The sequence below is a fragment of the Carassius gibelio genome, chromosome B17, assembly GCF_023724105.1.
Source record: "Carassius gibelio isolate Cgi1373 ecotype wild population from Czech Republic chromosome B17, carGib1.2-hapl.c, whole genome shotgun sequence".
Classification (NCBI taxonomy): Eukaryota; Metazoa; Chordata; class Actinopteri; order Cypriniformes; family Cyprinidae; genus Carassius; species Carassius gibelio.
This window is the reverse complement of record NC_068412.1, coordinates 26,445,446-26,459,652: the sequence shown is the minus strand read 5'-3', so window position 1 is coordinate 26,459,652 and position 14,207 is coordinate 26,445,446. Positions and strand designations below refer to the sequence as shown.

Genomic DNA, 14,207 nt, shown 5'->3' with positions numbered 1-14,207 from the left:
AAATGTCTTTATTAGCATAACTATAAAGGCCCAAGTGTAGTTAAACTTCATTTTATCAGCTTGTATTGTATTTAGCTTGTAGAAAGTTTCAAAAGTGGCTTCACCAACACTTCATTCATGCATTTTAATGAGTCTCAATGTGACAAATTGACCCTTTTGAGTCATTTGACAGCATTTGTATCTGCCTCACAAGAGCGGCGACTCTTTTCGCAGGATCAAGACGAAAAGGCCACAAAGCCAATCTTCTCAGAGAGATTCATAACTTAATATGCAAGCAAATTACTTTAGCACACACTCAATTATTGGCTGCACACGCCAGCGCTGAACTCACAATAAAATCACAAAATGAGAGAAGCCAATATGCCGATACTTTAAATAATAAAATGTCCATCTTTTCACACAAAGACGTCTTTGTACGTGGAATGAAAGATGCACAAGCATATTGGTTCTGACCCCAGACTTCTCTCAGTGTAGACGTCTGTAAATCTAAGATTGCTTTATTCTTTCCCCCCGCCCCGCTCCGGCACGTCTGCAATATGAAAGCAGGTAGCGGGAGTTTCTTCTTGACACAGATCAATAAGCAGCCTCGCTCTTCCTTATCAGAGATGGCTTGTAGAGATACGCTGATGGGGGCGGCTGCAGGGCTTTCATGATGGATGACAGAAAAATTGACCTTAAGATCCACCACTGCACGCGCTTTAATCTCCTTTTTTTGCCGCAAGCGGAGACAACAAACACATGTGGCACGTAATGACACCGCAAAGCTCTCCAACTTGATGTGACCATCAACAGTTGTGTCTGAAGTGGCTCTATCCATGCACAAGGACAAACAATGCTAAATCTTGCTACACAGCTAAATAAACAGAAATAACAACAAACAGAAAATACATATTTAGTTAATATGTAGCCAATAAAAACAATTATGTTAATTTAGGCTGATGTCAACACGTAAAAGTTGTGTAATGACTTCCTTATAAAAACCATCAACAAAACAACACGTAAAATCAAACAAATAAATATATATATTTTTTAAATGTATACAAATTTAAATTCTAAATATCTATAATTTACCTTAAAATACATTTAAAATGTACAAGCTTAAAAATTTGAAAAAACAAATGGTAAAATAAATAAATAACACTTAGACCAAATTTAATACAGAATTACCTGCAGTGATAATTTAACAGAAAACCGCAGTGACCTGAAATCAAATCTAATCTTATATTTTTCTTTACATATAACACACACACAGAAATATGCATCATTAGTTAGATGCCAAGGCAAGTTTGTTTATCCTGATGCACTAAATAATTAACTTGATTAAAAAATGTACTTAATAATGATTACTATAATTACCTATACTTTAAAAAAATAATAACAATAACAAAAACACAATATACAAACACAATATACAAACACACACACACACACACACACACACACACACACACACACACACACACACACACACACACACACACACACATATATATGAATAAAAACACATAATCATAAAATAATGAAATATAATAAAAAAGTATTTAGTAGTATCTAATAATATATCAGTGTTACACAATAACACTCCACTAAAGTCAACATCAAAACTGAGCACATTTGCTTCAGAGTTTGCTGGAGTTTGAGTTTAGCACTGAAGCAGAAATATCTCTCAATTGTGTTTTAGAGAAATAAAGAGATAGCAGTTTGGATTGACATGAGGGCGAGCGTGCGCAGGTGTGTTCAGTCCTACCTTAGTCACTGAGGTGGTGCAGGTGGAGGCTAATCGCTTGCAGCTCAGCTCGTTATTGGCCGTGCTGGATGCTCCGGTGACCGGGGTGGGCAGCAGTGAGGGGATGACAGGCAAGGGCAGGAGGCCGGGACGGTTGTTTGGGATGGAGGAGGCAGAGGTGGAGACGCAGCCGTTAACGGTGCCACCGCAGCCGCTGTTGGAGCCGCAGCGCTCCCTCCGCTCCCACACGCTGCGGAAATCCCGCTCAAAACGCTGATGGTACCGCGACATCATCACAGAACGGAGCGGGAGAACGACAGACACTTCTGATCACGGCAAGCTGGAGAACACCTAATGGAGGAGAACAAATGTCTTATATTAATGTATCAAAAAACAACTGGTACGTTTACAAACACACAAAAAAATATCAAAGATATATCCAGATCTAACAGCCAATCAACAGCCGAAATCAACATGGAGACAGTCAGTCAGTGCATGTAGCTAATAAGCTGTGAATTCTGCACTGTTTCGTCTGATATACTAAATCAATCACACATTGTTTTCAGCATCTGTGTCTCAATATTAAAACACATGAACACATGAAGCTTTTCACCATTTAATGAAAAAAAGTATTTTGTATCGAAACTAAACTGAACGATCTTCATGACATCCCGGCAAAATAAAAGTCATAAAAAGTAACTTGAAGAAATTATGACAGAAGTATATCACTATTGTACTACAAACATGTGCTTCTCAAAATAATACTAATAACACAGGCCTACTTATTTTTAAGAATATCATACAAAAAAAAAAAATTTAATTCAGGTTTGAATTCATACAGTTCTCTTGTGCAACATCTTATTTGACAAAATAAAAATGTATGTTTATAATTTAATTGTTATATTTGTATTAGATTACATTTTTAAAGAAAAGTGGGCAAGTTTTAATAATTAATTTCATTAGACACAATTTTTGATGATTTGTATTAAACCATAAAACATAAGAGTCCAGAAAAACAAAATTAAAAACAGAATGTAGGGAAAAATTAAATTTCCATTGGGCTCACCAACAATGTTCGTTCCTTGTCACACATATTACGATTAGAGGGGCAGATTAATGACTAATAGAGACTTATTTCCATGCACAATGCTTATTATTTCAATGGAGTTTGAAAAATGCAGTAAATTGTATCTGGAGCAATGCATTTCTGCTTTGGCAGTCACGTATTTCCAATGATTGTTGGTTGTTTGGCTGGCGTTTTAATGCCATGCCAGCTTCCTTGGTTATTTTCACGGCAAGTAACAAGTTGAGAGTTGAAATAAAAGAGCAATTTAAAATCCTTTACAAGGTTTTAAAGTTTTGCTTAAGATTAAAAACTCTCCAATAAATTTAGGGACAAGTGTTTTCAAAAGAGTTTGTGGATTAATATATCTTCCTAACAGAACTTAAACCAGCATAATTTAATAAAATATGTTTAAGAGATGTTCAAGTATTGCAATGAGTCTGGGCTGCAAAATGGATTGGTATGGATTGTAGATCAATTAGCATCAATTATACAGAAATAAAAGACAATATTGTCTTCCTAAAGACACTTTTTGGCTGCTTTTCTCTGCAAATATTGATGTATGCCATTTACTGTGATTAACGTGGTTAATTAGTCAGCACATCAAATAAATTAATCCGATTTACATGATTTAGTTGACAGCCCTAATTAAAACACTTAGTGACAGTTATCCTCCTGGTCTCATATTTTAAATGTGCTGAAATCTGAAAGTACTTTACCATCAGACGCATTACTCTTTACACCTGTAAGATCATATATATCAAAAAGCAATAACATCGGCTGTTTCGCAATGGTATATAAAGTTTAACACTCATAGAGATTCAAAGCTTATTATATTCCCTTGTAGCAACGATGTGGTAAAATCGCGGTTTTTGCTTGTAAAGAGACACGTGCAGATGTAGCACACAGGTAAACACAACTGGAATCTCTCTCTCTCTCTCTCTCTCTCTCTCTCTCTCTCTCTCTCAAACGACCGATAGATAATTAATTGAAATACATGCTATAATTCATTGAAATAAATGTGGACCACACTATTTCATCTCTGTGTGTGATTTGAAGCGGGCAGAATGCTAGCACTAACTGACGAAAATAACTGTAATTTTTACAAATTCGGTCAAATATTGTGCTGCAAAGAGCAATACTAGTTGTAACTTGTCTATAACTTCGCAAATGACCATAGAATAAGCGGGATAATCAATGCCTAAAGGATTTTAAATGCACGACGTGGAGGCAAAGAACTGCCAGACATGAAGTGCATTTAAAATCCTTTATCGTACAGCTAGCCATAGATTTTCAGCCACTATATGTAAGCACGGGAATTCAGTGTCTGGTCAGCATCTCTATTGTCACAAGATTCATTCTGTATGATTCTGCCTTTAGATTCAGCACAAAAGAGGAGAGGTCACATGTTGTCTAGAGAGGTGAGATAAGATCAATCCAGCCATGATGTGTGACAGCAGCACAAAAGAGCAACGCTGATGCTGATAAAAGAAACCGTGTGAATGAACATGTTTAGTGAATGTCAATCAACTTTCTGTGAAAAAGACATTTCAATTAATCAATCAATCAATGAGTTTCCAATTAGAGGGTTACACGGGAGATGCATACTTTCAGTTAACCAGCCACACCAAAGAAAGACAGGGCAACAAGAACAGAGTTCAGAATTTAAATATACAGTTTAGAGTTTATTTATATAAAAGGTAAATGTGTGTATAAAAATGCGGTATCATAGTGTTATTACGATTCCCAGTCCCGCTGACATTTTTTCCTAATCCCGTCCCAATCACATGATTAATAGTGATTTGTTTCCAATCCCACGGGATTCCCCAAAAAATGTCAGCCTCTATTATATTCTTTATAACATATTCTTCACCAAAATTTAACAACAAGCAAATCTGATGCTAAACTGATTAGATCATTCCTTAGTACCTCACAGTTCTTCAACACAATGACTGACCTTTATAATGAATTAAAAACGTACTATGCCCAAAGTTTCATTCAGACTCATTTTGAATCTATTGGCAAGAATGTGTGTTTGGTTTTAATAATGGCGTCAGAACTGTGTACAAGATACAAATGAGAACTGTTTATCTAGAATCACCCATCCTGATATATGCACATTCAAATGCGCATTATTCATTATCATTACATTTAAATGCACATAAAATAGCTGGTGAAGACTCAGTCTTTCTCTTAAAGTAAAGAGAGAAGAGAACTGATGGCAGGTTTAAAGTGGATGAAAGGTGGCAAAAACTAGAACAATCAATGATTTATCAGAGACTTTCTATTGTTCTCTTGAGCTAAATAGCAGAAGAACACAGTTCTTAAATGTATAGTTTAATTTTCATCTATATGCATAAATAGGACATACATACATAGCAATACATTTTACCCAAAACTCTAAGGAATGGATTCCAATATTGTTTTTACTACAGAAGCTCAAATTAGAAACACGACAACATCATGTCTTCATGCTTAATTTTAAATATCTTGTGCAAAAAAAAAAAAAATATATATATATAATAATTATAATCATTTCCTTTGATTACAACTTAAAAATGCATTAATTCTCAATAGAATTAAATTGGTAAATTGGTATAATTATTATAATAATTATTTTTAATATTATAAAAACAAAAATCTACATTTAATAATCTATACAGTTGGTAAAGGCTTTAAAATGTTGAATTTAAAACTCATGCTTTGCAGATCCTGTACAACGTCATGATAATTTCATTTCTACACTGCACTGGAAAACAAAGGCAACCGATGATGGAAAACAAGGAAAAATTGTATGTGACACACAATCAAATCCCTGGGAACTCCACACTGCATGCGTTTTTCCACAGCCTTTTAAACTCGAGCTGCAAGATGGTTCAAACAGCTGGAATAAGCCTCGTACGGCTGAACGTATCTCTGACATGTGGTTGAAAACAGGCAGGAAAAGAAAAACTGTAGGTGTTGCTTCATTTGTATCTTGTACACAAGCTCTAATAAGGCGAGATATGTAAATTACAGTATCAATGTGGGCTAAAAATAAAATCAAAACAATGACGCACATATAGCTTTGATATAATGAAGAGGTTTGGTTTAAATATATACAGCAGCGTTTCTGTCTTCACACCATGAACTGAAAAACACCAAGCATCTCATTAAACACACCGTCCTATTGTTCTCTGCTTCAGTCCCACCTCTGCTATCGGACACATTAAGACACCTAATGAGCTATAAACACATTTCAAATCCATCAAGAAAGGCAGATAAAACTGCAAGCATTTTATTATATCTGGCACTCATGAATCATAAAATGAAAAGTTTCCGTGCTTACGCTAAACTTTGTATTAAAATGAATGAGCAAAAGAGAGTGATTATATAATGGAAAACAGGCACAAAAAACAAATGCATATATAGATCATTTTAAAACATCTTCGCATACGTCTCTTCCGATCAAATTTTTGAGCAGTAACTGTGTGTTTCATAATTGAAAGTATTACAGTCAGTAATCCACATTTCACCTTTTATTTCTGACTCTTGTCCTTTGTATAAAAACCACGCTCCACTAAACTTTCCATTTATGATCTAGATTCAATCTCTCCCGTACGCGCCTCACAGATCATTTCATTCATTCCGCCACTTGAGACGAGATCCTGTCATGTGTGAACAATGCAGTGAGAGCAATATGCCAACACGTACAGCACAGCAACACCAGCACATCAAGGGCTTTTTAGATGCACTCGGACCCTTGCTTTTCTAATTCTACAGCAAAAAGTTACAGTTGAGTGCTGGTAAAAAAAAAATGCTCCTGGTTTACCAGAATGACAGACACTTGAGTTTGGAGCCTTTTAAATGTGAGACGGTGATGAACCACACAACAGACTTTTGTAAATACTAGAAGAAATGTCAAATCAAGACTACATCAATATATTTTGTATGTGGGCAAACAGCACTTTTAATTTCATCATAGAGGTTCCTCTAAATGTTTGAGCATGTTTCGTCATAAATCTCATTTTATTTAATGAGATTCAATTCATGATGAAAACGCACATAAAAGATTGGAGTTTAAGGTGATTGACAGTTTAATTATCCGTTTAAAACCTCATCAAATTTTATGCAACAATTACAATACTGAAGTAGGATGGGATTTCAGTGCTCAAAAAAAAAAAAAATTACTCTAAACCTTAATACTTTGTGAGAAACTCCACTTTTCGCAATGCAAAACTCCTCCTCACTACCTTTATCAACCCAAGATCATTAGAAAAGTGCATGTGGTGACATTTCTGCTTTGCATGCATTTCATGATAATCTCGAAGTGAAATGTTCACTGAGTGGCACTAAAAATGAGCCCAGTTTTATCCAAAACTATGATAATAGTTGAATCTGGCAATGTTTTAATACCTTGGCTGTTTGTAATGCTTCAGTTTCACTAAATGGTTAACGCTTGTTTGTGTTTTGAATTAATGTATCAGCTACACTAAAAATGACCCTGAATACATCCAATATTGTAAAAAAAAGAGATTTTGCTGATTCCACCTTGCAATTTTACTCATGTTTTACAGGACTCTTCCTCAATTGCTCCACATCAGAAGTGTAATGCTGTACTAGGTGAGCTTACAAGCAAGTTTACTACATCAAAAAAGCTAAATATACAGAGCTGGCTATGTAGTTCAAATGTCAAAACCAATCAGTCTACTACACTAATACACTATGATTTTGAGATCATGACAATTCTGAAAGGTAGATTAATCAATCTTAATCAATAATCTGCCTCTTTAATCAGAATTTGTGTGAAAGTTAATGCCGTTTTATTGACAAAACTGCAGCTGTTGGAAAGTGTAGCAAACTAAGTATAGGCATGCTTTTGCAAAAATGTAATGAGCCAATGTTGGCATTTATAAAAACTAAATTGCAGAAAAGACTCATATTTCACAATCAATCTCATTAGCATATGAATGCCACATTACACAGACCTTATCCAATAATAAAGCTCATGTGTATATAGAAGACACAGTATCAAAACTGGCCTGTTTAATTTATCATATTTATCAAAGTCTGCTTCACCTATATGCCTATTGTATATTACATATACATTACATACTTACTGTACAAACATATACACACACATATATATATTTACATATTTATATACATATAGAGTGTTTTTGTCATTTCTTTTTGTTTGTTTTCTTTAGGTATACATAGTGTTTCCTAATTATTATTTTTGTTTTAGTTGTTTTAGTGCTTCAGCTTAAACTCGACACATTTTTTTAATTTTCTTTGATAACTATCAGAAATATATAGGTGTAAATATATATATATATATATATATATATATATATATATATATATATATATATATATATATATATATATATATAAATAAATAAAATACAAACTTTTTCTTAATACTATTATACAAAAACTTTTTTAATACTTCCAACACAAGCATGTATGTAAACATTACAGCGTTTAATAAGTCCCGCAGAACAGGAACGATCCAGGAAATCGCACAATGCAAAAATAAATCAAATGCACATCACTTCTATTCCTCTTTTCTGTCACCTCTGACACCCAAAGGCATACAAATAAAGAAAATCAGAGAAAAACAAACCCAGGCACAACACATGGATTGGAGTTTAGCTGTGCTGAAATGCGATCAGGGGTGTGTGACGGGTTTATGACGCCTCCAGTAATGGAGAAACAAGCAGAAAATGAATTCATGAGGGTTAAGCCTCTTTGCTAAAACACAACTCCTGCTGCTTCACGCTGTAAAGAGCTCCATCACAGAAGCATTCACGACAGCGTCATACTGCTGTATCTGCGGTGGGCGGCATTGCTCTCCTGTCTTTAGCTATGCTTCACCAGTAATGCGTGACTGCCACATGACCGCAAACGGGAACAACTGGCAGCAGCGTCCCAGCAGACACCGGAGACATTCCTGGTGCACTTAGGATGGCCTCATATCTCACATCGCTCCAAACATTCCCTCCGAGCATCTCAAAGTGAGACTTCTGCCTGTGCCATATCAATTATGTCCATCTGTTGAGTTTTGTTGTGCTTTTATTTTCACTGTCCCACTGGAGGAGGATAGAATGACATACTGAGGAGTCAGATGTTCATTTGCAGTGGTGTAAATTAAAGGGAGAGTGCATTTGAAAGCATTTCTTTGATGACCTTCTTGCACTGAAGACTTCATTGTGGAAAAGCTATAGAACTAGACACTCTTTTTGCATTCACAATGAATGGCCGCACAGACACAAAAGCACCATATGCCTTATCTGCTTAAGCCGTATGATAACTTTGAACTAGAAATGCATCCAAATTCACTTTCAGTGAATATCTTCACATATCTTGACATATCCATATGCTCTCATTTCAGTTAATGAAAGATTTATGTCTCACAAATAGTTCACAAAAATGGACCTGAATGATTGGATTAGATAAATAACTTCAATGAATAGTTTACCCCAACATGAAAATTTGATGAAAATGTACTCCGGTCATCCAAGATGTAAAGGAGTTTGTTTCTTCAGCAGATTTGAATCCTGCATCAACAATGGATGCTCTGCAGTGAATGGGTGCCGTCAGAATTAGAGTCCAAACAGCTGATAAAAACTGGTGTTGTGTTCATACATCGATACAAGGATATATCCAGTGTAAACATAAAACATATGTCATTAACTATATTGTACCGTGGTACAGTTATGAATGCACTTCATAATGAAGAGGTCAGCTGCCTGCTCTGCTAATTGTTAGAAATGGCCCTATAGTATAAAGTGTTTAATAAGCAGATGTTTTACTTCATTTTTTTGAGGTGAAATTGTGTGCAGTCCCGTACCGTGGCCTCCCAATCGTAACTTTGTTGTTGATACACAGCCCAAATAAAAACATCCCAATAATCCACCACAAGTAATCCACACCACTCCAGTCCATCAATTAATGTCTAATGTCTTCCATCAAAAACTGTGTGTTTGCCAGAAACAAATGCATCAAGATGTTCTTAACTTCAGATCATTGACGAATGATTCAAGAAGACATCTCGCCTGAATCAAGAGAGAAATATGCACAGATCAAGCACAGCTTGCAAGCAAAATCAATATTTAAACAAATGTGACCCTGGACCACAAAACCAGTCATAAGGGTCAATTTTTTGTGAAATTGATCAACTGAAAGCTGAATAAATAGGCACTGCATTTTAAGGAATATTTAGTTAGAATATGACAATATTTGGCAGAGATACACATTTTTGAAAATCGGGAATCTGAGGGTGCAAAAAAAATAAAATATTGAGAAAATCGCACTTTTAAAGTTGTCCAAATGCAGTGTTTATCAATGAATAATACTTATCAAATATTACGTTTTGATATATTTACAGTAGGAAATTTACTAAATATCTTTACTAAACATGATCTTAAAGTAAAAGTAAAATCTATAATTTTGACCCATATGAATTGTTGGCTATTGCTATAAATATACCATAATGACTGGTGTTGTGGTCCAGGATCACATATGTGAGGGATTTTGATGGGAGAGGACAGCAGAGAAAGGACATTTTCACTGAATTATGGACTTGTATTTTGGCAAGATGTGTGGTGTGGATTACTTGTGGATTATTGTGCTGTTTTTATCAGCTGTTTGGACTCTCATTCTGACGGCACCCATCCATTGCAGAGCAAGTTATGTTAATATAACTCATCTACATGGATGGCCTGAGGGTGAGTGCATTTTCAGCAATTTACCATTTTTGAGAGAACTATTCAATTTCCTCACATGTTGTATGACTTCGGAAGACTTTGAATATAGCACACAATTTGTTTTATGTTTCAGGCTTTTTCAGATCTTAAACAGAAAGTCACCATGAATAAAAAATCTTTAAAAATTAGAAAACAACAGAATACAGGTTTGGAATGTCATATTTTTGGGCAAAATGCTCCTTTAAGCAATGGATTTCACACGTCTTAACATGTGCAGTGACTCAAATTTACATAAAAACCTATAAACCTTGATTTACATTTATATGCATCTCTGCGCTGTGCATCCTCTAGACATTTTATCAAATGTAATTCCTTTTCTAATCAACAAAGCCACCAATCTACGGAACAGTGCGTGTAAAGCCAAGGGTGAAATTAGTGCCTTTACGAAGATGTGCAGATTCGCTACTGTAATTCTTTCCCCCGTTTCCTCGCAGCAAAGAAACCGGCAGCAAGGAAATTGGATGTTTACCATTCAAAAAAGATGTACATCTGGCTAATAATTAGAAATTTGGATGCTGAATAATACATTTCAGTGCTGGTAATAACAAACACTTTCAGAGCAGCAGATATGGGCGGGAGAAAGCTGCATTATGGATTAGCTTCATATGAATGCACTCTACTAAATATTTCAGGGCCACGTTCTCATCTGCAAAAAAAAAACAATTCGGTGAAAGCTCTCGGCATACGGCTATGTGGGAAATCAAGAGCACAAATATGCAAATCAAACTTGCAGGAATGCAAATATGTTTGTTTGTTTGTCTGCATCCTTTTTAAATTCATATATCATTTGATACATGAATCATTTTTGTTTGTTGTATTTAGAAAACAAAATGCATCTGCATAATAAAAACATTTTCTCCCTCAAAACAAAACTTGCAAATCGTGCAAAAAGAGCCTTATAATTAGTCAAACTTGCTGTTACGTTAATGCACATTGCCTGTGATGGAGTCTTGGGAAACTTTTTTTGCAAACAAGACCGAGCAGAGAATAACAGTCACACTTCACAATCTCGTACCGGACTGAGCTCCCCACAGGAACTTTCATCAAACGAGCCCGAACCACTAATTTGACAAATAACTCAATGCAGTGACTAGCAAAGGCAAGGAGGAACATTCATTATGAGCACAAATTAAAATATTAATGCAACATATGCATGAGGTTTATTAAAACATGCATTAAAGCCTGACAACTGAGAGGTGACACATTTACCCTAGGGGTGTATGTACAGCCAAAATCTAATGTCACGCTAACCGCATATCAGTTTACTAGCTGCTAAAAATGAACCTTGGGCTGCAGAATGTGTTTGTATAAATTACAGCAGCGTTTTAAACACTAAAACATGTATTTTAGTTCACCTACAGTAACTTCAGATTAATGTTAATGAAATAGGTCTAGTGTTTTTTCCATGACTACGGTGAGGCGACACCATCATTGAACTATTATTATTTCAAAATGAAATATCATTGATGAAAAAAATAATCACACTAAAATGTAGTTTAAATAAATAAAAACTCTATATCCAAAATCACTTTATATTTTCATCAACCACAAAAAATATTTAAAAAATAATAATAATAATAATTTCCATTAGTTTAACCATTATGCAGCACGACTAATATTTGACTTTTTCACTGACTAAAACTAAAATAATATTCCCAAAATTCAGGACAGGCTGACTAAATATAATAAAAACTAAAACGGACATTTAACAAAGGGCTAAGACTAAAAAAGCTGACAATATTAAAACTATTCCACAACAAATCCTTTAGATGGAACATTATTCAGAACAGAAAAGGGACGAAATATTTTGAAAAAGTATAAAATAAACAAATGATATTGGCTTGCATTATAAAACCAATTAGCTAAGCCTAAACAAATTTATTTCAAGCGAAACTGAATCTGGTGTCAACTTATGCAAAAGTACTTCTCTCGTTCAGCACCAATCCAAATGTTTTGTATGCTTATATTCTGTCAAATATGGAACTCCATAATATGACAAAGAACAATTATCAGTGCATAAACTCAAACTCATGAATCCATCACATTTTAAGAGGTTTTTATGCATCAATTTTGATTATACTGCTGTCTGTGGGCAGAAACGAATCATATAAAACACCCTGACCTTCATCTTTCCAACAGTATCTCGTGTGACCTCCACTGACTTCACTCCTATTAGTTCTCAATGCATCCTTAAACATTTCATAGCCATGCTGCGTGATGGTAAATTGCCAACTTGCACTGAAAATAATGACTTCAAGTCATTTCTGCCCACTGATCTTCTGCGATATAAACGCTATAGCGGTGTTGTTTCACAGCAGGCTGCATACAGTCATCCCACCCCAGACTAATATATTCGGTGTCTCTTTTAGTCTTCAGGATGGTGTATGATGATGCAGGACAGCAGCAGGGAAGGAAGGAAAAGAGAAGAGCATCATTTGGCTTCCTGGCCGCAGTCTCCCGTCAGCAGCACCTGCACCGCCGGACACCCGGTGAAGCTGTATTATTACAGTGTCAGCTCTAATCAACACTGTAGTCAGCATTGAGATTGTGCAGCGCTGCAGTTGTGTAGGAGTGGTGTCCCGGTCAGCCCACTGACCACTGCAAACACTGGGGGCGGGGGGTTATATATTTTAAATGATTTTTATACTAGTTTGGAATCATTAAGATGTTTTAATGTTTTAAAAGAAGACTGTTCTGCTCACCAAGGCTGCATTTATTTGATTAAAAATCCAGGAAAAATACTAATATTGGGAAAACTTATTACAATTTAAAATAACTCTTTTCTATGTGAATATATTTCAAAATATCATTTATTCCTGTGATGAAAAGCTGCATTTTCGGCAGTCTTAGGTGTCTCATGATGCTTCAGAAATCATTCACATTTTTGGAACATTTCTTATTATTTTCAATGTTGGAAACTGCCTCTCTGCTTCATATTTTTGTGGAAACTGTGGAAAATTGTCTTTGTCTGAATACCTCTCAGATTACCAATGTTCCTTTAAAACCAGCCAGAAATGTAATGTACATAAACTCCTAATAACTAAAATGACATGCATGTCTTCGTGCATGTTTTGTAATAGTTGCGCAGGACTCTTGGTTTGTTCAGAGAAGTAAAGAAAAAATCCTACACACATCCTCTAAGCTATTTGGCTTCCCAGCATGCTCAGCACATTTGATTTCTTTTCAACCGCAGTGATATTGCGATCCAGTTTCGTCACTTTGACAACAGAAACTCATAAAACTTATGCAAACACTGATGCTGGAGGAGGAAACATGAGATTTGGGGAACAGAGTCTGTTATGCGACGAGTAACATTATTAAATCTTGCTTAAGTGCTAAATATCTTACACAAAGTGCAAAAGGTTAAATAAACACATGATCGCATAAATACAGTCCAGTGTCCCTTTTCATTCAATTGCTACACCCACTAACGCTTAATTCAAAATTGAGACGTCACTCTTTATTAACTTCATCAGTTTGCATATGTCTTTTAAGTTTGACTTGATTACACACACACACAGAGTAACGGCACACCAGTCTCATATCAGTCTGCAGTGTTTTTAACGTTGAAAGATGTAGGAAACATTCATTCTAACTGAACGCAGACGGCAGTGGTTTTAAGCACAATCCAGAACAGTCGCACTAGTTTAAGACTGAAAATGCTGCT

General features: G+C 35.3%; 1 protein-coding gene across 1 annotated transcript in view; it reads right to left on the bottom strand.

Annotated features, from left to right (window-relative positions):
* The window catches only part of LOC127976151 (kelch-like protein 29), a 120,887-nt gene that overhangs the window by 98,274 nt on the left and 8,406 nt on the right, over positions 1-14,207 (bottom strand). Inside the window, exon 3 of the mRNA XM_052580361.1 lies at positions 1,748-2,077. Coding sequence (XP_052436321.1) covers positions 1,748-2,020 — 273 coding nt within the window. The 5' untranslated portion in view covers positions 2,021-2,077. The remainder of the gene's footprint in view (positions 1-1,747; positions 2,078-14,207) is intronic.